We start from the raw sequence: 22,531 nt of genomic DNA, 5'->3' as shown, positions 1-22,531 counted from the left end.
TGAGAAGAGTTCCATCTCCTTTACCATCTTGGTCGCTCTTCTTTGAACCTTTTCTAGCGCCACTATATCTTTCTTGAGATAAGGAGACCAGAATTGAATGCAATACTCCAGTGAGGTTGCACCATGGAGCGATACAGGGGCATTATAACATTCTTAGTTTTGTTAATCATCCCTTTTTTTAATAATTCCCAGCATCCTGTTTGTTTTTTTGGCCGCTGCCACACTTTGAGAGGAAGGTTTCATCGTATTGTTTATAATGATACCCAGATCCTTTTCTTGGGCACTAAACTAAAGGTGGACAAAGCGATGGGGCTGGAAGGCATAAATCCTAGGGTACTGAAGGCTCTACTGGTTGACATTTTCAATGCTTCTTTAGAGTCAGGAGTGGTACTAGCAAGCTGGAAAAGAGCAGACGTGGTTCCTCTCCACAAAAGTGGAAGTAAGGAAGAGTTAGGGAACTACAGGCTTGTAAGACTGACTTCTGTGGTAAGAAAATGAATGGAAATACTTTTAAAACAGAGAATAGTGAAGTTTCTGGAATCCAGTGGATTACAGCACCCAAGGCAACATGGATTCAATAGAAGCAGATTTTGCCAGACAAATCTTGATTAATTTCATTGACTGGGTGACCATAAGTGCATATATTGTATAGAGGGAGTGCACTAGATGTGGTGTATTTAGATTTTAGCAAAGCCTTTGACACTGTTCCACACAGGCATCTAATAAATAAATAGAGTGTCCTCGGTGGGCCCCCGAAGTGACAGACTGGGTCAGGAATTGGTTGAATAGAAGGACGCAGGAAGTGGTGGTCAATGGAGATCTCTTTGAGGAAAGGGATATTACCAGTGGTGGGCCTCAAGGTTCGGTTCTTGGGCCTGTTCTTTTTAATATTTTTGTAAGCAATATTGTTGAAAGGCTGTCGGGTAAGATTTGCCTCCTTTGCGTATGATACCAAAATCCGTAGTAGAGTAGACACCCCTGATGGTGTGGATAATATACGGAGGGACCTAGCAAATCTTGAAGAATTGTCTGGAAGATTTAATGCTAAGAAATGCAAGGTTGTGCATTTGGGTTGCAAAAACCTGAGGGAACATTCTAGTTTAGGGTGAAGAACTTTTTGTGCCTGAAAAAGGAGGGGGTCTTGAGTGTGATAATATGTGATGATGAGCCCACCGGGACAGATAGGGGTAATGCTTGAGTGCCTGATTGTTAACCGTTTAGATAATTTAGATAAGTAGTCTATAAATACCTAAAGTAAATAAGGAAACATAAGTAAGGTGGCCAAACAGGTTGAAAAGGCGATAGCGAAAGCTAGAAGGATGCTAAGGTGCATAGGGCAAGGAATTGTCAGTAGGAAAAAGGAGGTTTTGATGTCCCTGTATAAGACTCTGGTGAAACCTCTTTTAGAATATTGTGTACAATTGTGGAGGCCGAACCTTCAAAAAGATATAAAAAGGATGGAGTCAGTCCAGAGGAAGGCTACTAAAATGGTCGGTGTATTTGAATTCAAGAAAGCTTGTTAAAGGTGCGTTGGTTCTCTAAAGAAGAGGAGAGTAGATGGCATGGTTAGGCCGACTAGATAAGCCATGTGGTCTTTATCTGCCTTCATTTTTCTATGTTTCTATGTAATTAAAAAAAATATTTTTAATTTCTCAGGAAACAGAGAGGAAAACGGATCCATCCTTATCTCTGTTGCTCAAGCTCTTAATACAATTCCAATATTGTCTGTTGTCCAGCCTCTGCAGTGTCTGAAAGCCCTAATGATGAGTGGATGGAACCCACCCCCTGGGAACCGTAAAATGCATGGGGATCTGATGTACCTCAGTGTCATCACCATGGAAGACCACCACATCCACATTACTGCATCCAACAGGGGCTTCTACATCAACCAGTGAGTGTCGGTACATGCTTACTCAGGATCTATGTTTTAAGGAGGGTTCTACAAAGTCTCTTAAGACACGCAGAGCATCCTAAGAAATTGAGGGCTATTTTCAAAGGTGTTTACTCTGATAAAAGAGAGATTTTATTCAGGTAAAACAGCCTGACCACTGGCGTACCGAGGGCGAGAGGTGCCAGGGGTGGTGACGCCCCCTTCCCTCTAGTTCAGGGGTGTCAAAGTCCCTCCTCAAGGGCCGCAATCCAGTCAGGTTTTCAGGATTTCCCCAATGAATATGCATGAGATCTATTTGCATGTGCTGCTTTCATTGTTTGCTAATAGATCTCATGCATATTCATTGGGGAAATCCTGAAAATCTGACTGGATTGTAGCCCTCGAGGAGGGACTTGATTCCCCTGCTCTAGTTGCTCACTGCCGCGAGCAACAAAAACGTCAACATGCTCCTTGTGACCCCCGTCGGCTCTCCCTCTGACGTAGCTTCCTATGCGCGCCACCCAGAATTGATGTCGGCGGGAGAGTCGCTGTGGTCACGAGAAACACCTTGAAGCGGTTGCTCGTGGCGGCCAAGCACTAGCAGTACGGGGGAAGGGAAGGGGGCATGCGCATGGTGAGGGGAGTTGTGGAGAGAGGAGGAAAGATGCCGGCGCCCCCACCAACATGGCACCCGGGGCAGACTTCCCCCCCTCCCCCGTGCTTAATATGCCGCTGAGCCTGACTGATAACTGACCTCCTGAAATATGTCTGCCATATTGCATGTGTGTTCAACTGCAGTAAAAGGAGGTGTTCTGTGGACGGGTTAAGATTGGGGGTGGTGGGTTGGAGGGGTTAAAATAGCACAAAACTGTACACAGGGTTTGATTAAATAGTTCCAAATGCTGACGTTTACTTTCAAAACAATTTTATTGATGACCGCACAAAAGAAATACCAGTACCAGAGATAGCGAAAGAAATGGTTGTGTTTATCATTGTTTAGACTGAAACCCCCCCCCCCGTATCACCCATAACTCCCCCCCCCAAATCAGTGTGGACCAGTAATTGTGGCAACAATCTCTCCACTAGTCAACAGACAGTCGCAATAAGGTGCGCTATAGACCAGCGGGTGCCCTCGCCCACTACACATCAGTGGAGTTGGGAAATACTAAGGGCTCCTTTTTACTAAGGTGCGCTAGCGTTTTTAGCGCACACACAAGATTAGCATGTGTTATAGCGCGCGCTAGCCGAAAAATTACCGCCTGCTTAAAAGGAGACGGTAGCGGCTAGTGCACCTTTTGTAAAGGAGCCCTAAATGTCAATACGTACACCCTAAATTAAAGCGGACCACAAAGAACTGCAAAAATACTCCCCGTGAACAAGCCCCCCCCCACCCCCCAAATACTCTCTAGAAGAGCCGGCCAATTACCCGACCCAAAAATGAACTTCTCCAGAGGCCTGTACTTTTATGGCTTCCGGGACTTCTTCTACCCCCCCCCCCCCCCAATCCCATATAAAAAGAAAAAAAAAATCAAGAAGGGGAACCTTAAGCCAAGAAATCCCCTCCCTCTAACAACAGCACCAGCCCCTCCATCAGTATCAAACTCCGGTCCCTTGGTCTCAGCGAGTCCAAGTGAGCAAAAAACGTTTGTCTCTCTAGCCTGAGCCTCCCATAGGATCAAGTGATGAACCTGACTTCTCCATTTCCAATAAAAAAAGGGGCGACTCCGACGATGTCTAAGATTGTAGTACAGTACAATTTCGTTATAACAGACTCGCTTATAACAGAATCTCGCCTATAGCGGACAAGGTCCACTGGCTGTGCGCCATTATAAACATACAGAAAATCATCGCATATAGCGGACACGCATATAACGGACTTTCGGATATAACGGACAACCAATTTGGTCCCCAGAGTCGCTTTTAGCTGTAGTTTTCTTCGGCTATAACGGGACATGCAGGCTCCGCCTACAAGGCGCGTAGCGTGCTGGTGATATAGTATCAGAATACAGCCCAGAAGAAAATGACAGAGTATTTTTCTTTCCAGTATAGTACGACATAATGCTTTAGAAAAGGGGTCTTCAAAGTCCCTCCTTGAGGGCCGCAATCCAGTCGGGTTTTTAGGATTTCCCTAATGAATATGCATTGAAAGCTGTGCATGCACATAGAACTCGTGCATATTCATTGGGGAAATCCTGAAAACCCGACTGGATTGCGGCCCTCAAGGAGGGACTTTGAAGACCCCTGCTTTAGAACATCTTTTAGGGTTCTGGTTTTGCAATTGTTTCGTGCCATACCAATGTTTTGCTGAGTTTTGTTATTGATGTTGCTGATATGGCTTGTGCAGTGACTGTTGTTCATCGATTGTACATTCTTTCAAGTTGACCTAAATAAAGTTTAAAAAAATGCAACTCTGGATATAACGGACTGTTTTGCCAGGTCCTTTGAAGTCCGTTATAACAAGTTTATCTTATATAATAAAAGGTTAAGCGGCGCATGCGCTTTTAAAAAAGCGTGATCCCTGGCCATGTTCCATTTTAGAACCCGGCTGCAGGGATCACTCTGGCCACTCCCCCTCCTCCCGCCCTCACTCAGCAGCCCGAAGCGCAGGCAAGCTCTCTCCCTGCCCGCGTCCGCGAACACAATGGAGCTTCAACTCACCAACCACCGCCGCCGCTGCTCCTCCTCTTCCAAAGCAGCCTTCGATCATGGCTGGCTTTAGCGAACCGCGCAGGAGGCCGCTCTCCAAACTCAGTAGCAGTTCCCTCTGACGCACGGGATCGCGTCAGAGGGAACATGCTACCAAGTTGGAGAGCGGCCTGCGAGGTTCGCTAAAGCTGGCCACGATCGCAGGCTGCTTTGAAGAGGAGCAGGCCAGAAGACGCCGGGATGGAGGGAGGGTAAGAATGGGGCCAATACAGGGGGGGGGGCCAGGGGGAAAGGGAAAGGGGGCTGCTTTGGGGGGTTGGGGTGTGCTTGAGGCAAACAGCTTTGCTCTGGGGGGGAAGACAGAAGAGGCCATGGAGAGACAGGGAGAGGGAAAGGGGGCTGCTTTGAGGGGAGGGGTGTGCTTGGGGCAAACAGCTTTGCTCTGGGGGGAAGACAGAAGAGGGCCATGGAGAGACAGTTAGGGAGAGGGAAAGGGGGCTGCTTTGGGGGGGAGGTGTGTGCTGGAGGCAGACAGCTTTGCTTGGGGGGGGGGGGAAGACAGAAGGACACAGACAGTGGCCAAGAAGAGAAAGATAAAGAAACACAGACAGACAGACACATCTATTCTAGCACCCGTTAATGTAACGGGCTTAAAGACTAGTACTGTATATTCTTCCGGGTCAGGAAAACAAATGCTAACGTTTAATGGACACACTTAACACTAGTTTTATTTATAAAGTAAAGCAACACAGGTTGCTTCCCTTTGAGAAAATAATATGCCACGTCGTCAAATTCATGCGTTCTGAGGTTTATCAACAAGAATCGAATAGGCTGATGTAAAAATGACCCAACACAGCCGTGTTTTGGTGTATATCGCCTACACCAGCAGTCTGTTATTTCCAAATACAACAATGCATGAATAGCAATAAGAAGCCTACAAAAAGCTGCTGGAACTTCATTAATCCAAATGCAAAATGCTGCTACTCCCCCTGAGCGTTTGCTAGTCTTGGTGGGAGCTGCAGGGTTTTTTTGTTGGGTTTTTTTTTTTTTGCATTTGAATTGAAGTAAGTGTTCATGTCACTTGAGAATGCGAGGGTTGATTCTTAAGTCATAGCAACTATTTTTTTTCTCTCAAAAATGCGCCAACACTGGAAGTCTAATATATACGTTTGAAAGTGCGCGACATGTACTTCTTAATGTTGCTACTAGGTAAGAGATGAGTGCAGGCGTCTCTGGTACGGAAGAAGCAAAAAAAATATGACATTTGAAATCATTGTTCATATTGCACGCTGTATGCCTTAATAAAACAACAAGGACAAACTGTTTAACTGGTAACATCTTTCAAAAATAGTCTCCCAGGTTGTACATAGTTCGTAGCCATCAGCCGCATTTGACTCATTAAAAACTGCCTTTAAAGACTACAATTGATTCAGGATACCGCTGTGAAGTTGATCTATGGAAAGAGCAAATTTGACCATGTGACTCCTTTGCTTTTCTCTCTCTGTTGGCTCCCGGTTTATTTTAGAATTCAGTTTACGTGTTTATGTCTTGTTTTTTTTTTTATTATGCTTTGAATACTTACAAAATCCAATAAAATAAAGAAGAAAAAAAAAATCTCAAACAATACATAATCAATCATGCATACAAAAAATCCTTTTCAAGCCCACATTAATGGGGAGACATGATACTATTTCATCAAAAAATTTAGGAAAAGATAAAAGAAATAATTCTCAATTCACCTTAGCGAACCTTAAATCATTTCTTGCTAATAGGGAATCTTATTTACTCCTCTTAATTTTCCTCAGGAATGAAACTTATATGAAAATTTTTTTTTTATTTTTTATTTTATTTTTTTATTTTATTTATTTATTCAATTTTATCAATACAAACAAGCAATACATTACTTGTATTTCAGATTAACAGAAGTTATTAAAAAGAAAACTTATAAACCAACTCCACTTAAATCAGTGTTTTGGTTATTCACTTATACTTCCAATATATTTAGTCCACAAACTTTGAAGGGAGATTTTTAGAAAATAAATTTAACAATAGAAACAATCTTATCCAACCTAGAAAGCGGCAATTATCTGCGGTGCTACAGCCATTCATGGCAGGTTATACATTCTCAGCCATAGGCACTACTTGCTCTTTGGATTCTATAAATCCTACCAGTTGTTTAGGTTCAAAAAACAAGTAATTCTTGTTCTGATAGGACACAAAACATTTTACAGGAAATTTCAACAAAAAATTTGCCCCCAAGGCAAGGACTCTTGGCCTTAATGCCAAGAATTCTTTCCTACGCCTCTGGGATCTTAAAGACATATCAGGAAATACTCAAACATTAGAACCTAAAAACTGATCATTAATATGACAAAAATACAAACGCAATATATATTCTCTATCACTTTCCAAAGCGAGAGTTATTAACAGGGTTTTCCTTTCCATTATAACCTCCAAGGAGTTTTCCAGAAAAGTTGTTAAGTTCATATTTTCATTGTTTGTCCCTTGAATCTCATTAGGAGTGGAAACTTCCACAGGTCTCTTAATTTGAAAGTAATTAGCTCTAACAATAGGTGGCAAACTTTCAGTAGGAATAATCAAAATTTCCTTAAAATACTTTCTTGCCATCTCCATTGGTGAAATTAAGGGACATTTTGGAAAATTTAGAAGTCTCAAATTATTTTTCCTTAATTGGTTCTCGAAACTTTCCATTTTTCTAGCAATAAATGTTCTTTCTTTTACTAATTCCAAGTCCAATGTTTTCATTTCACAAATTCTTGACTCCTGTTTTTCTATTTTCTCACTTAAATCTTTAAGGGCCAAACCACTTTAGAGTGGATAGTCCCAAAGACATTTTGAGATTAGCGTCCATAACTGAAATGGCCTGCCATAAAGCCTCCATATCTATTACCTTAGGCTTCTCCAGCACCCCAAAAATGATCTTATTTCCTCCCGAAGAAAATTTAATCTCCTTTCTGTTCTCTAGCAACTAAAAACTGTTGTAATTGTATGGGGTCCCAAAAAACATATTCAATATCTTGTATTTATGTCTTGTTTTTAAGATTTTACATGGTATCTTTTCTCCTCTTGTTTCTCTGTTACGGAATGTTTATAGATTTTCATATGCGAGAGGCATTCATCGATTTTTAAAATTTCTCTACCTTCTAGGGAAGGAATTCAAGGAGTTAAGAATTTTAGCAGCTCTCTGGCGTTCAAATTTCCCCAATTATGGAATGAACTTCCCCTAATTTTGAGGTGTCCCAGTTCCTTCCAACTCTTCTAAAAACTTTTTTTTTTATTCACTAAACATTTTGAAAACTAACTCTCTTGTATTTCAGTTTACTATGCTTTATTTTATTTTTTTTAATTTATTGTTAACCGGGTCGAGCTTCCTTTGGTTGAAGACCCGGTATATAAGGTTAAGTTTTAGTTTAGTTAGTGTGCCATCTGTCGCCAAAATGCAGTTACAATGTTCTGTTTCTTAGAAAAGTGTTTCCCATGCAATGGCTTCTTCACTTTAGGAATCAGATCGCAGTCGCATGGACTCGACACGTGTTTCGGCCGCTAGGACTGCGTCAGGATTCTGAACATACAGATTACAATGAATCTGGGAGACTTCAGAGTGCAGTATAAAGCAGCGACGATTTGCCATCAGAAACATCCCAGAATTGCTTAAAAGTACCGTATTTTCACGCATATAACGCACATACGTGTATAACACGCATACGCGTATAGCGCTCGGGTCCAAAGCATTTCTGTAAAAATTTTTTTTTATATAGCACGCCCACGCGTATACCGCGCATGCTGCTATAACCTCCTCCCACTCCCGCTTACTCTTCTGGCCTGCGAACCGGCATCCTCCCCCCCCGCTCGCATCACCCCCCCCCTCCTCTGCGATCCTACATTTCCCCCAGCACCGCAAAACATCTCATAGAAACATAGAAAGATGACGGCAGATAAGGGCCATAGCCCATCAAGCCTGCCCACACTATTTACCCACCCTCTTAAATCTACTGACCCCCTAAAGAATAATTGTAATTATACTGTCACTCTACTGACCCGCTCATTCAGTCCTAGTGACCCTATCCCTTGGCATGACCTCGTAGGGATCCCACATAGGTATCCCATTTGTTCTTGAAGTCTGAGATGCTGCGTGCCTCGACCACCTGCACTGGAAGCTCGTTCCAATGCTCAATCACTCTCTCCGTGAAGAAGTATTTCCTGGTGTCTCCACGGAACTTCCCTCCCCTGAGCTTGAGCGGATGTCCTCTTGTGGTCGAGGGTCCCCTGAGAAGAAAGATATCATCTTCCACCTCTACCCATCCCGTGATGTACTTAAATGTCTCAATCATGTCTCCCCTCTCCCTACGCTCCTCGAGAGTGTAGAGCTGCAATTTGCTCAGTCTTTCTTCGTACGGGAGACCATCCTGGTGGCCATCCGCTGAACCGATTCAACTCTGAGCACATCCTTACGGTAATGTGGCCTCCAGAATTGAACACAGTATTCCAGATGCGGTCTCACCATGGCTCTGTACAGTGGCATCATGACTTCAGGTTTCCTGTTGACGAAGCTTCTCTTGATACAGCCTATCATTTGCCGTGCTTTAGATGAAGCCTTCTCCACTTGAGTGGATGCTTTCATGTCAGCACTGATGATTACTCCTAAGTCTCGTTCTGCCGTAGTCCTGGCTAAAGTTTCTCCATTCAGGGTGTAAGTTCTGCAAGGATTTCCGTTGCCGAGATGCATGACCTTACATTTCTTGGCATTGAAGCCCAGCTGCCAGATCAAGGACCAGTGCCAGTGCCCGAAGATCCTCCCTCGTTGTTGCTGGGCTGGGCTGGGCGGTGCGAGGGAGATCCTCCTTCTTCCTTGTGCCGGGCTGGACTGGGCTTTGAGCATTTGCGCATGCTCAAAGCCTTCTGGTCTCGCTCTCTCCGAGATTCATCAATCTCGGAGAGAGCGAGACCAGAAGGCTTTGAGCATGCGCAAATGCTCAAAGCCCAGTCTAGCCCGGCACAAGGAAGAAGGAGGATCTCCCTCGCACCGCCCAGCCCAGCCCAGCCCAGCAACACCGAGGGAGGATCTTCGGGCACTGGCACTGGCACGTCCTGTGCATTGGTGCTGGTGCCGGTGCCCAATCGGGTAAAAGATGTTTTGCGGTGCTGGGGGGGATGTAGGATCGCGGGGGAGGGGGGGGTGACGCGAGCGGGGGGGATGCCGGATCGGAATGAAAAAAAAAATTGTACAACGCACTCACGCGTATAGCGCGCAAGGTTATGCACGGTTTGTAAAAATCATGTATAACGCGCGCGTTATATGCGTGAAAATACGGTAATATACTCAGTCGTATACCAACAAGATCTTTGCGTTCTGAGAATTTAGCTGTGAAGCCAAGACTTGTCGAGACCGGTGAAATGACTTTCTGTTGCTCAGGAAATTAAGTTATGGAACTCCTTGGTGGGTCAGACACGAAATTGCTTTAGAAGATTGAGAAAGACGCAGCTATTTGCAGATGCCTTTTTTGGAGTTACTTTTGATAAAGTTGATGAATTATTCATGATCTCTTTTATCCACCTTGTGGTGTTTCCCTGAAGACTGTTTTTATGTTTATTTTATTGTAGGTTTATTCTACTATGGGCTCCTTTTACCAAGGTGCGCTAGTGTTTTTAGCGCGTGCGCTAACCCCGCGCTACGCACCAAGAACTGACACCAGCTCAATGCTGGCGTTAGCGTTTAGCGCAGGGGTGTCCTACCTGCGGCCCCATGAAGTATTTTGTGCGGCCCCACTCAAGGGTGATGCAGTGGTTCCTCTGCTGCCCCCGGGTGTTTACCGTCTTGTCGGCTCCCTCCTCTGTTTTGCTGCAGCGTTTGCGCGGCCCCAGAAACACTTTTTTTCCGGCCAAAGCGTCCCAGGGAAGTCAAAAGGTTGGACACCCCCTGGTCTAGCGCGTGCGGCAGTGCAGCGGGCGCTAAATCCGCTAGCGTAGCTTATAAAAGGAAGCCCTATGTATTTGTTTTTATAATGTGATTACACTTCTCCCTCCGTACTCGCTCTAATAGGGGATTAACAGAACCGCAAATACAGAAAAAACCGCAAATAACTTTTTCATATGTTGTTCGCTATTTTCTATTAAAAACCATCGTGAATATGGTGGAACCGCAAATAACACGGTGGGAGACCTGGCCTGTTCCTGAAGGAGAGGCAAAACACGGTGAAGAAAGTGCCTGGAATCGGCGATTTTTCTCTGTAAACGCTTGGAATCGGCGATTTCTCTTTGCAAGCTGATGTAATTTGGGGGGAGGAGCCAGCAAGCTAAAAAAATGTGAATAATCGAAACCGTGAATACGGAGGGAGAAGTGTATTTCAAACACTGTGTATGTAAACCGTTTAGTTTTAAACGGTATATAAATTTTTAAAATAAATACATGAAGTTAAACAGTTCGTCCTTGTACTTTCTTGTTCATGTTGTCCCCTGTATGCCTTAATAAAACGATGATTTCAGATGTCGTATTTTTGGCTTCTTCCCTGCCAGAGACACCTGCCCTTGCCTCTCATCCGGTGGCAACATTAAGAAGTTCATGTCGTGCACTTTCAAAACGTATATATTAGACTTCCAGTGTTGGCGCCTTTTTGAGAGGAAAAAAAAAATCCAAACTGCCGCGACTTATGAATCAACCCTCGGTATAAGACTAAAAGAGGACTTGGATTTGTTGTTTTGACAGGCGATTGTTTAAATCGCTGTAGCAAGCGTGTTAAAATGTAGTTTTTAATTTCTGTGGTCACACAACTTTTTTTTTTTTTTTTTTACCCCCCCCCCCCCCATTTGTTCTGTGTGCTACAGGTCAACTGATGACGTCTTTAATCCCAAACCAGCCAATCCCAGCCTCCTGAGCCACAGTCTTGTGGAGCTCTTGGGTCTGACCAGTCCTGCCTTCAAAAAGAACTTTACAGCACTGCAGAAAAGGAGGTAAATAGTGACCGGAAAGGATAGAAGCTGAGTGGGGGGGGGAAAGCATAGTTAATACTTAACATTGACACTTGAGTGACACATTGACACAAGAGTGACATTGATAGCGTAGCTGGTTTTAAGAAAGGTCTGGACAATTTCCTGGAGGAAAAGTCCATAGTCTGTTATTGAGAAAGACTTGGGGGAAGCCATTGCTTGCCCGGATCGGTGGAATGTTGCTACTCTTTGGGGTTCCAGAATCTTGCTCACTCTGAGATAATGGAATGTTGCTTCTCCTTGGGTTTTGGCCAGGTACTAGTGACCTGGAACGGGCTACTGGGCTTGATGGACCATTGGTCTGACCCAGTAAGGCTATTATATTCTTAATCTAAACAGAGAAAATGAAGGCAAATAAAGACCATATGGTCTGTCTGGTCTTCCCATCCGTACGGGTCTAGGACGATTCATTGTGTTGGATTCAGCACAGCCAGTTCATCGCGGCTGTTACATCGCGTCCGCATCTGCGCGATGAACTGGCTGTGGTGAATCTGATTCAGCATTTGGGAGGTGTTGACCACCAAAACTTAGACCTCCAAGCATTGGCCCTGGAGCAGCAAGCCACAGTGTGATGCTGGGAAGCGGGTGACGGTGGCTGGCAGGGAGCCCGGGCCCTGGGGAGAGAAGCTGCCACCGGAGCTGCAGTGTCACATCCTTCAGGTGCTCAGGCAATGGTGGCGGCAGGGAGCCCTGGTACCGGGGAGGGGGCTGGGGTGGGGCTGTACGGTGGTGGATGGCAGGGAGCCTGGGCCTCTTGGGGGGGTGAAGTTGCACTGGGGCTGAGGCATCTCTGTCTGTGCCGCCTGACGCCCAACCTCTCCGTAATGGGACAATTCATAGTGACAGTTTCATTGCAGCAGCGCTAAATCATGCTGTGATGAAACCGCCACAACATATCGTCCCATTATGATCCATACTGTCTATCCTTCCTCTGTCTTAAAAATCCTATATGCTTGTCCCACACTTGAATTCAGATACTCTTAATTTTTACCCCCTCTAGGGGGAGACAATTCTCTGTTTCTGCCACACTTTCTTTAAGGTTATGTGAGGAAAGCATTCTCGGAAATTGTCTACGTGTATTTGTATGTTGACGTATGAGGAAAAATCCAATATACAATGTAGTTTCTCTCTCTCTCAGTAGGAAGACATGTACGCCTCCTGCCTAAGGCATCCTTTTACTAAGCGGCACTAACGAGTGCCGCATGACAAATGCTCCAACGCCTATTCATTCCCTATGGGCGTCGAAGCATTTACCGAGTTGACCTGCGTTACCGGGCTTCATTAAAGAGGCCCTAAAAGAAGAAAAGGTTGCACGTTGTGAAATATCCATGTATTGTTTGGCAGTAATTAGGAGTTATGCGCAGCTCTGCCTTACGCCCTGTTCTGAAACACGTGCGCCTACGTTTAAGAGCATAACAATTGAGGAAGCAAGATGGCGGCGGAGTGATAGCAGCTATTAAGTTGTGGTCCGTCGTTCCTTACAACTCTAGCAAATATACCTCTGATTCGGATTTTCCTGGCGATGCTTCATACAAAGTGTAAGGGCTTTATCCGGATGGAACCCCCCCCCCCCACCCCCATGTCTGGATAGACATCGATGGAGCGCTTTCTCACTAGCTCTCCGACCATTATCGAAGGGGGTAGGAACCCAGCGATAGCTCCAATGGAGGGAGCCACCAGAGCTGTGGGACTTGGAGATCTCGTTCTCCCCTCCGGCAACCCGATTGCCACCTTTTCCGGCGACGGAAGACACTGTGAGCGTGAGCTCTGAGGACCCGATGAGTCTGACGGCAACACGCAGTGGGGAGGGGCCTCACGCCGATCTGAGCGCCAAGGGTTCAACAGTTTCAGGAGCGGTAGATAGCCGCTCCTCAAAGGTGACGCTGGACGGCATTTGGCGAGTTCTCCAGAAGCTAAAAGTAGCTTCTGCTAAATCTGCCAGTGAGATCTCAACAATTGTAAGGAAGCCGGATGATCTTACAGTTTCGGTGCGTAAATATTCAAAACGGAGACTAACACAAAGTTTGAGCAAGTTGATAAAGAAATGGCCTCACTTCAAAATCTTTCAGGAACATTTGCTAAAGAAAGACTTTTCCTTCAAAAGAAAATTGAACAGCTTGAAAACTATTAATAGAAGACTCAATCTTAGAATTTTTGAATTTTCCTAAATCCTCAGTACCTTCTCCAATGGATAAACTAAACCTTAAGTTTATATACCACAACCTCTCCATAATTATAGAGCTTGGCACGGTTTACAAGAGCTTAATAAAGGAAGAAATAACACATTGGGTTTGGAGGATGAGTATAGGGGGGAGGAGAGCATTACATTTTTGTGAAAAGCCTAGTTTTCAAGTGCTTACGGAATAGTTGGAAGGAGCCCAGATTCCGTAGTGGGGCAGTAAGATTATTCCAAAGCCCTGTGATTCTGAAGAAGAGAGATTTTCCCAATTTTCCCGCATAGAGGATACCTTTTAGCGAGGGGAAGAATAGTTTGAGTTTTTGGGTGGGCCTGGTGGTGTCGGGACTCGAGGAGTTTCAAGATAGTGGGATTAGGGGAGGGAGGATGCAGGCGCATTTAAAATGAATCCTGGAAATTATTAGGAGCCAGTGGAGTCTGGACAGAAGTGGGGAAACATGGTCAAATTTGCGTTTTGCGAAGATCAACTTGGCCGCAGTGTTCTGAATTAGTTGAAGTCTTTGGAGACTTTTTTTAGTTAGACTTAGATAGGTGGAATTACAATAGTCTAGTCTGGAGAGTATGATGGGTTGAACAAGGACGGCAAAATGTTGTTGGCGGAAGCAGGATCTCGCTTTCCTCAGCATGTGGAGGCTAAAAAAGCATGATTTTACCAAGGAGTTGAGGTGGTCGTTGAAGGAAAGAGAAGATATGTTTAAAAAATACTTTATTGAAAATTTAAAATTTCCACTGGACTCAATTCCGCCTATAAATAGGATATATTATCTTCCTAAGACAGCTGGATCTTCTTTACCTGATGGACAGCTGATAGATCAGAACCTTTGGATTTAAACAATCTTAACTGATATTCTGGAAAACTCCCAGGAAGAAATAGAATATCGTGGCACATGGGAATAAGAACTTAGGGCTCCTTTTACTAAAGTGCGCTAGGGCTTTCACATGCGGAATAGCGCGCGTTAGACCTTAACGCCAGCATTGAGCTGGTGTTGGTTCTAGAAGCGTAGCATGCGGTAATGTCCTGCGTGCGCTAAGAATACTAGCGCACCTTAGTAAAAGGAGCCCTTAATGCCATATTGAGAATATTCTTCCGACGTGTTCAAAGTTTATTCATGGGTCAGAGAATATGGATATTCCCTGACGTGACAAAAGTCCACTCAAGATCGGAGGAAATTGTTTTTAGCCGTGTGAGAAGAAGTTAAAAGCCTGGGAGCCACTTTTGTACTTAGTTATCCTTGTAAATGTTTAATAAGATAGACAGGAATCAAATATGTATTTTTTTTCTTCCTGAGCACCTTCGCACCTTCCTGGACACTAAGAAAATGCTGTAGGGTAGCAGAAAAATTAAAGGTTGTTTTGTAACACATTAAGCCATTTCCTTTGGCTTAGGGATTTTTTATTAGTAACTAGCTGATGCCCCGGCATTGCACGGGTATTTAATTATAGCAATAACACTGTAAATGGATTCAAATAAAGATACTTTATAGTGGTGAATGAAATTATTTTTTTACAGCTTAATAAAAAGTACAATATTCAAATTATAATGTGAAATATTTGACAAAATGAATACAATACAACTAACGCAAAACTTGATTATAAACAACATTTTTAGTTTCACCTCCAGGAGCAAGAACATATAAATTCTTGGGTGAAGAGACCCCCAGAACATATCACCCCAGGTAGTGAGGGATCTGCATACCAAGTTTCGTTCAAATCGGTCAAGCCGTTTTTGAATTACTGTGAGAATGGCAGTTCTTTACATTTTTTCCATTGACATGAATGGGTGAAATCTGATTTTATGTTTGTAGCTCCGCCCACGTGTGCAGGTGGGCCGCGAGACCCCCAGAACATATCACCCCAGGTAGTGAGGGATCTGCATACCAAGTTTCGTTCAAATCGGTCAAGCCGTTTTTGCGTGATCGCGGCACATACACACATACATACCTCCGATTTTATATATATATAGGGGAAACACCCTCCAGGGATTCAAGACAAAGTTAGAGAAGTTCCTGCTGAACTGGAACGTACGCAGGTAGGGCTAGTCTCAGTTAGGGCACTGGTCTTTGACCTAAGGGCCGCTGCAAGAGCAGACTGCTGGGCACGATGGACCACTGGTCTGACCCAGCAGCGGCAATTCTTATGTTCTTATGTCTCATCTATATATATATATATATATATATAGATGAGACATAAGAACATAAGAATTCTTATGTTCTTATGTCTCATCTATATATATATATATATATATAGATGAGACATAAGAACATAAGAATTGCCGCTGCTGGGTCAGACCAGTGGTCCATCGTGCCCAGCAGTCTGCTCTTGCAGCGGCCCTTAGGTCAAAGACCAGAGCCCTAACTGAGACTAGCCCTACCTGCGTACGTTCCAGTTCAGCAGGAACTTCTCTAACTTTGTCTTGAATCCCTGGAGGGTGTTTCCCCTATTTGAATCCCTGGAGGGTGTTTTCCCCTATGACAGACTCCAGAAGAGCATTCCAGATTTCTACCACTCTCTGGGTGAAGAAGAACTTCCTTACGTTTGTACGGAATCTATCCCATTTTAACTCTCGTTCTCCCTACCTTGGAGAGGGTGAACAACCTGTCTTTATCTACTAAGTCTATTCCCTTCAGTACCTTGAATGTTTTGATCATGTCCCCTCTCAATCTCCTCTTTTCAAGGGAGAAGAGGCCCAGTTTCTCTAATCTCTCACTGTGTGGCAACTCCTCCAGCCCCTTAACCATTTCTAAATTGCTTATCCACTTTAATGAGGGTCTCCTAAGAGTTTAAAATTATGACCTACTGTTATACACAATTTTCAAGGAATACCTAACTTAAGTAATTATGTTTGATCTTTTCTCATTAACTTTGAGAATTTTTATTTTATTATATACTCTGCATTACAGTAACAAGTGGATTCTTGTGATTTCATTTGAAAATGATAAATAATAAAAAATTTTAAAAACAGAACATAAAGAGTTGCCATACTGGGTCATACCAATGGTTCATCTAGCCCAGTCTCCTGTTTCCAACAGTGGCCAATCCAGGTCTCAAGTTAATTGACAGAAACCCAAAGAGTAGCAACATTCCAGAGCTGAGGTTGTGATGTCATAATGCCTCATTCCACCAATGCCTAAGAGCCAACCTCAGCAGTGATGTCACAATGGCTTGATTGTCCTATACTTGGTTCACATTAGAACATAAGAATTGTAGTCCTTCAAGCTAAGTATCCTGCTTGCAACAGTAGCCAACCCAGGTCACAAGTACCTGGCAAGATCTCAAGGAGAAAACAGATTTTATGCTGCGTATCCTAGGAATAAGCACTTGATTTCCCAAAGTCCATCTTTAATAATGGCTTATGGATTTGTGTTTTAGGAAATTTATCTAAACCTTTTTAAAATTCTGCTAAGCTAACTGCTTTCACTACATTCTTTGGCAATGAATTCCAGAGTTTAATTACACACTGAGTTGGGGGAGGGGACCTACTCATATACTGGGGTGGAAAGGAACTATCCGGATGGGACGAGTCGACACTCAGATTCCGAGGTAAGGACCCAATATGCAAACAGTTCTCTTGGAGCCACACAGACTCAGTCAGGAATAGCCTTACAGGGACTCAGCAAACACAAAGTGTGGAGGGCCATGTATGTTAATGCACACAGTTTAGGCAATAAAATTCTAGAACTAGAAACTGAAATAAGGGATGCCAACCTGGACGTGGTGGCAATATCCGAGACTTGGTTCACTGACGCACATGGGTGGGATATGGCTATACCGGGGTACAATCTACTTCGTCAGGACAGAGAGGGCAGGTTAGGTGGAGGGGTAGCACTATACATTAAAGAAGACATCAAAACTACCAGGATCACTGATGTCAAGTATACCGGGGAGTCCCTCTGGGTTAACCTGGCACGAGGTAGTAAAAAATGCCTGTATCTTGGTGTGGTATACAGACCTCCAAGACAACCGGAAAACATGGACGCAGAATTAATTGAAGACATAGAGAATATAACTCTACGGGGTGACACTGTGCTGCTAGGGGACTTCAACATGCCTGATGCAGACTGGAAGACATTTTCAGCAGCAACCAGCAGCAGCAGGAGGCTTCTGAACTCCATAAAAGGAGTACATCTCAGACAGATGGTAACGGAGCCCACTAGGGCCCAGACGATCCTAGACCTGGTACTCACAAACGGGGAAAGCATCTCAGAGGTCTCGGTAGGAGATACGCTAGCCTCCAGCGACCATAACATGGTATGGTTCAACATTGGGAAAGGATCCCCTAAATCAATTACAAAAACAAAGGTGCTCAAATTTCGGGGCGCCGACTTCACACGTATGGGAGATCACGTTCATCAGACGCTACAGGACCAAGCAGAGACCGGCAATGTGGAAACTATGTGGTCGTACCTGAAATCATCCATACACGAAGCAACTAATCGCTACATAAAATCAGTAGATAAACGGCAAAGAAACAACAAACCCCAATGGTTCACTGAAGAGATCTCACTCCTCATTAAGGAGAAGAAAAAAGCATTTCTTTCCTACAAACGCACCCAGAGAAGAGAAACTAAAGTAGAATATAAGACCAGATCTGCAGCGGTCAAAACAGCAGTTAGGGAGGCCAAACGTCGAGTGGAAGAAACTCTGGCAAAAAACATTAAAAAAGGGGACAAATCCTTCTTTAGGTATATCAGCGATAGGAAAAGGAACACAGATGGTATAGTACGCCTTAGACAACCGGACGGAAACTACGCGGTGGCGGATTCAGAAAAAGCAGAACTACTAAATGAATATTTCTGCTCAGTCTTCACCTGCGAAGCACCGGGACACGGACCACAGTTGATGATAATACAAGACGTGGATGACCCGTTTCAGAATTTTGAGTTCACTCCTGGGGACGTCTACAACGAACTGGCAAGGCTAAAGGTAAACAAGGCCATGGGACCGGACAATTTACACCCAAGAGTGCTCAGAGAATTGAGAGATGTCCTGGCAGAACCGTTGGCGGTGCTCTTCAATCTCTCACTAAGTACGGGGAAAGTTCCGTTGGACTGGAAAACAGCCAACGTCGTTCCTCTACATAAAAAGGGTTGCAAGGCTGAGGCTGCGAACTATAGACCGGTAAGCCTCACCTCAATAGTGTGCAAACTCATGGAAACACTAATTAAGTACAAATTAGATACGATCCTGAACGAGGGTAATCTCCGGGATCCCAGCCAACATGGATTCACCAAGGGTAGGTCATGCCAGTCCAATCTAATAAGCTTCTTTGACTGGGTAACAAGAAGACTAGACTCAGGAGAGTCCTTGGATGTCGTGTACCTGGACTTCAGCAAAGCGTTTTGACAGCGTCCCACACCGCAGGCTGCTGAACAAGATGAAATCTATGGGATTAGGAGAGACTCTAACTGCATGGGTTAAAGATTGGCTTAGTGGCAGACTTCAGAGGGTGGTGGTCAACGGTACCCTTTCTAAAATGTCAGAGGTGACCAGCGGAGTGCCACAGGGTTCGGTCCTGGGCCCACTCCTCTTCAACATATTCATTAGGGATCTGACTCAAGGGCTCCAAGGCAAGGTAACCTTATTCGCTGATGACGCCAAACTATGCAATGTAGTAAACGGCTGTAATCTTCAGGATGCTATGGAGCAAGACCTGCGTACTTTAGAAAGTTGGTCCTTGATCTGGCAGCTGGGCTTCAACGCCAAGAAATGTAAGGTCATGCATCTCGGCAACGGAAATCCTTGCAGAACTTACACCCTGAATGGAGAAACTTTAGCCAGGACTACGGCAGAACGAGACTTAGGAGTAATCATCAGTGCTGACATGAAAGCAGCCACTCAAGTGGAGAAGGCTTCATCTAAAGCACGGCAAATGATAGGTTGTATCAAGAGAAGCTTCGTCAACAGGAAACCTGAAGTCATGATGCCACTGTACAGAGCCATGGTGAGACCGCATCTGGAATACTGTGTTCAATTCTGGAGGCCACATTACCGTAAGTATGTGCTCAGAGTTGAATCGGTTCAGCGGATGGCCACCAGGATGGTCTCGGGGCTAAAGGGTCTCCCGTACGAAGAAAGACTGAGCAAATTGCAGCTCTACACTCTCGAGGAGCGTAGGGAGAGGGGAGACATGATTGAGACATTTAAGTACATCACGGGACGGGTAGAGGTGGAAGATGATATCTTTCTTCTCAGGGGACCCTCGACCACAAGAGGACATCCGCTCAAGCTCAGGGGAGGGAAGTTTCGTGGAGACACCAGGAAATACTTCTTCACGGAGAGAGTGATTGAGCATTGGAACGAGCTTCCAGTGCAGGTGGTCGAGGCACGCAGCATCTCAGACTTCAAGAACAAATGGGATACCTATGTGGGATCCCTACGAGGTCATGCCAAGGGATAGGGTCACTAGGACTGAATGAGCGGGTCAGTAGAGTGACAGTATAATTACAATTATTCTTTAGGGGGTCAGTAGACTTAAGAGGGTGGGTAAATGGTGTGGGCAGACTTGATGGGCTATGGCCCTTATCTGCCGTCATCTTTCTATGTTTCTATGTTTCTATGAGTGAATAAATGTTTTTTCGTGTTTGTTTTAAATCTATTTATTTAGTGGCTTCATCGCAAGCCCCCCTAGTCCTAGTATTTTTGGAAAGAGTGAACAAGCGATTCACATCTACCCTTTCCACTCCACTCGGTATTTTATAGTTTCAAGTTTATTTAAAATATTTGATATAATCGCAGTATCCAAATCCAATGCGATTTACAAAATAGAAAAAATAAAAAATTTCCAACAAACGACATTAAAGACAATTATGACGTAAAAACACTGATGAAGAGGAGGGGGGAAAAATGGATTAAATACAATTCGAATATAAATAAAAAGGTTGGGTAAGGAAACAAAAGGTTGGGGAACGGTACCCACTTAATTTCTACTTAACAGTGTTCCTTGTCCAGATAAGTTCCAGGGAATGAGAGAATGTGATTATGAAAAGGGTCAGTTAAAGGCATCCTTAAACAGCCAGCTTTTTAGTAGGCCTTTGAATTTAGTAAGTAATTTTTCTTCTCTTATATTGAGAGGAAGAGAGTTCCAAATTTGAGGAGCTGTAATGGAAAAGATCGAATCCCTCCTTGAATAAATAATTTTTAGTGAGGGACTTACCAGCAGGGATTTTTCTTCTGATTTAATAATAATAATAACAGTTTATATACCGCAATACCGTTAAGTTCTATGCGGTTTACAAAAGATTAGTGGGGTACAAGTTGAGTTGACGTACAAGTTGAATTAACTTAAGGGATGTGGGGAACAATTGGGAGAAAGGGAAAGAGAGGGGAAAGAGGGAAGTGGGTCAGCTGTCGAACATTTCATCACGCGCTAACCCCTGCGGCAAGCCAAAAAACTAACGCCTCGTCAATGGAGGCGTTAGTGACTAGCGCGGCAGGCGGTTTAACACGTGGTATTCCGCGCATTAAACCCCTACCGCACCTTGATAAAAGGAGCCCAAAGTGTAATAAAATATACAAACCAATGGTACAATAAAACAGCACTTTTATCTAATAGAAATGATACAAGTATATCTCCCCCTTCCCCCCACCCGCCCTTCCTGGATGTGTGCGAACCTTCTTTTAGAAATCAAAGGCTTATACTAGTGATCGGTTTTTACAAATGTCGCCAATGGCCCCCTCGTCTCATTAAATTTTTTGTAATGTCCCCAGCTGTTCTGAATTCATTCACTCATACCTATAAACTTGGCACAGAGTTTCCCACCAGAAATTAAAATTCAGTCTATCCCAGTTTTTCCAATTTTTTTTGCAATTGACTGCATCGCTGTCCCTGTCATAATAAGAAGTAATCTATTCTGGCTTGCACTAATTGAACTTTTACTAAGCTGCGATAGCGTTTTTAGCACACACAGCATTTTAGCGTGCGCTAAACCCGCGCTACGCGGCTAGAACTCATGGCTAGAACTCATGCCAGCTCAATGCTGGCGTTAGCATCTAGCACGCGCTAATGCCCGAACGTGGCTTAGTAAAAGGAGCCCTTAGTTTGAAACAAGGTCCCGAATAAAACAATGTCATATGAAGATGGGATAGAAGTTTCCAGTATCCTGTTAATTTTCCCCCAAGATAGACTTCCAGAAGTTGAGTATCAACGGACAATAGAACAACAGGTGATCCAGTGTCCCTACTTCAAGATGACAGTGCCAGCATCTATTAGACTTTGAACTATCTAACTTTTGCAAACGAACTGGGAACCAAAAAATTCTATGTAACAAAAAGAACCAAGTTTGTCTCATAGAAGCCAATGTATTAAAAAAATAATATATCTACCGTATTTGCCGGCGTATAAGACGACTGGGCGTATAAGACGACCCCCCAACTTTTACAGTTAAAATATAGAGTTTGTTATATACTCGCCGTATAAGACTACCCCTTCTTCCGCACACCTTCTCTACCGCCCCGGGTGCAGCACAGCCAGCCAGGTCCCCTTACTTTTGTGGCACTTCCCCGACCGACCGACAACAGCCCCGGTCCGACAAACCTCCCTGCCCTTAACCGCGAATCTAAATTACCTTCTTACAGCTGCTGTAAGAAGGTAATTTAGATTCGCGGCTACAGGGCAGGGAGGATTGTCGGACCCGGGCTGTTATCGGTCGGTCGGGGAAGTGCCACAAAAGTAAGGGAACCTGGCCGGCTGTGCTGCAACCGGGGCGGGGCGGGCCGCCCCTCTCCCTTGGTAGCCACTCGAACCGCGAGGCTACTCTCCTTCTCCTTATCTGCCCTGCCTGCAGCACAGAGCCGAATGGAAGTCTTCCCGACGT

General features: G+C 44.3%; 1 protein-coding gene across 3 annotated transcripts in view; it reads left to right on the top strand.

Annotated features, from left to right (window-relative positions):
• Window positions 1–22,531, top strand: part of LOC117365748 (clustered mitochondria protein homolog) — a 116,153-nt gene that overhangs the window by 27,157 nt on the left and 66,465 nt on the right. For 2 of the 3 annotated variants that reach the window (XM_033956521.1, XM_033956520.1), the window contains exons 6-7: window positions 1,737–1,891; window positions 11,360–11,485. In XM_033956521.1, coding sequence (XP_033812412.1) covers window positions 1,737–1,891; window positions 11,360–11,485 — 281 coding nt within the window. Of the gene's footprint in view, window positions 1–1,656; window positions 1,892–11,359; window positions 11,486–22,531 lie in introns of all 3 variants that reach the window. The other variant, XM_033956523.1, reaches the window with a different exon arrangement.

The sequence above is a fragment of the Geotrypetes seraphini genome, chromosome 8 (assembly GCF_902459505.1).
Source record: "Geotrypetes seraphini chromosome 8, aGeoSer1.1, whole genome shotgun sequence".
NCBI lineage: Eukaryota > Metazoa > Chordata > Amphibia > Gymnophiona > Dermophiidae > Geotrypetes > Geotrypetes seraphini.
The sequence above is the reverse complement of the archived record's forward strand: the minus strand, read 5'-3'. Positions and strand labels throughout refer to the sequence as shown.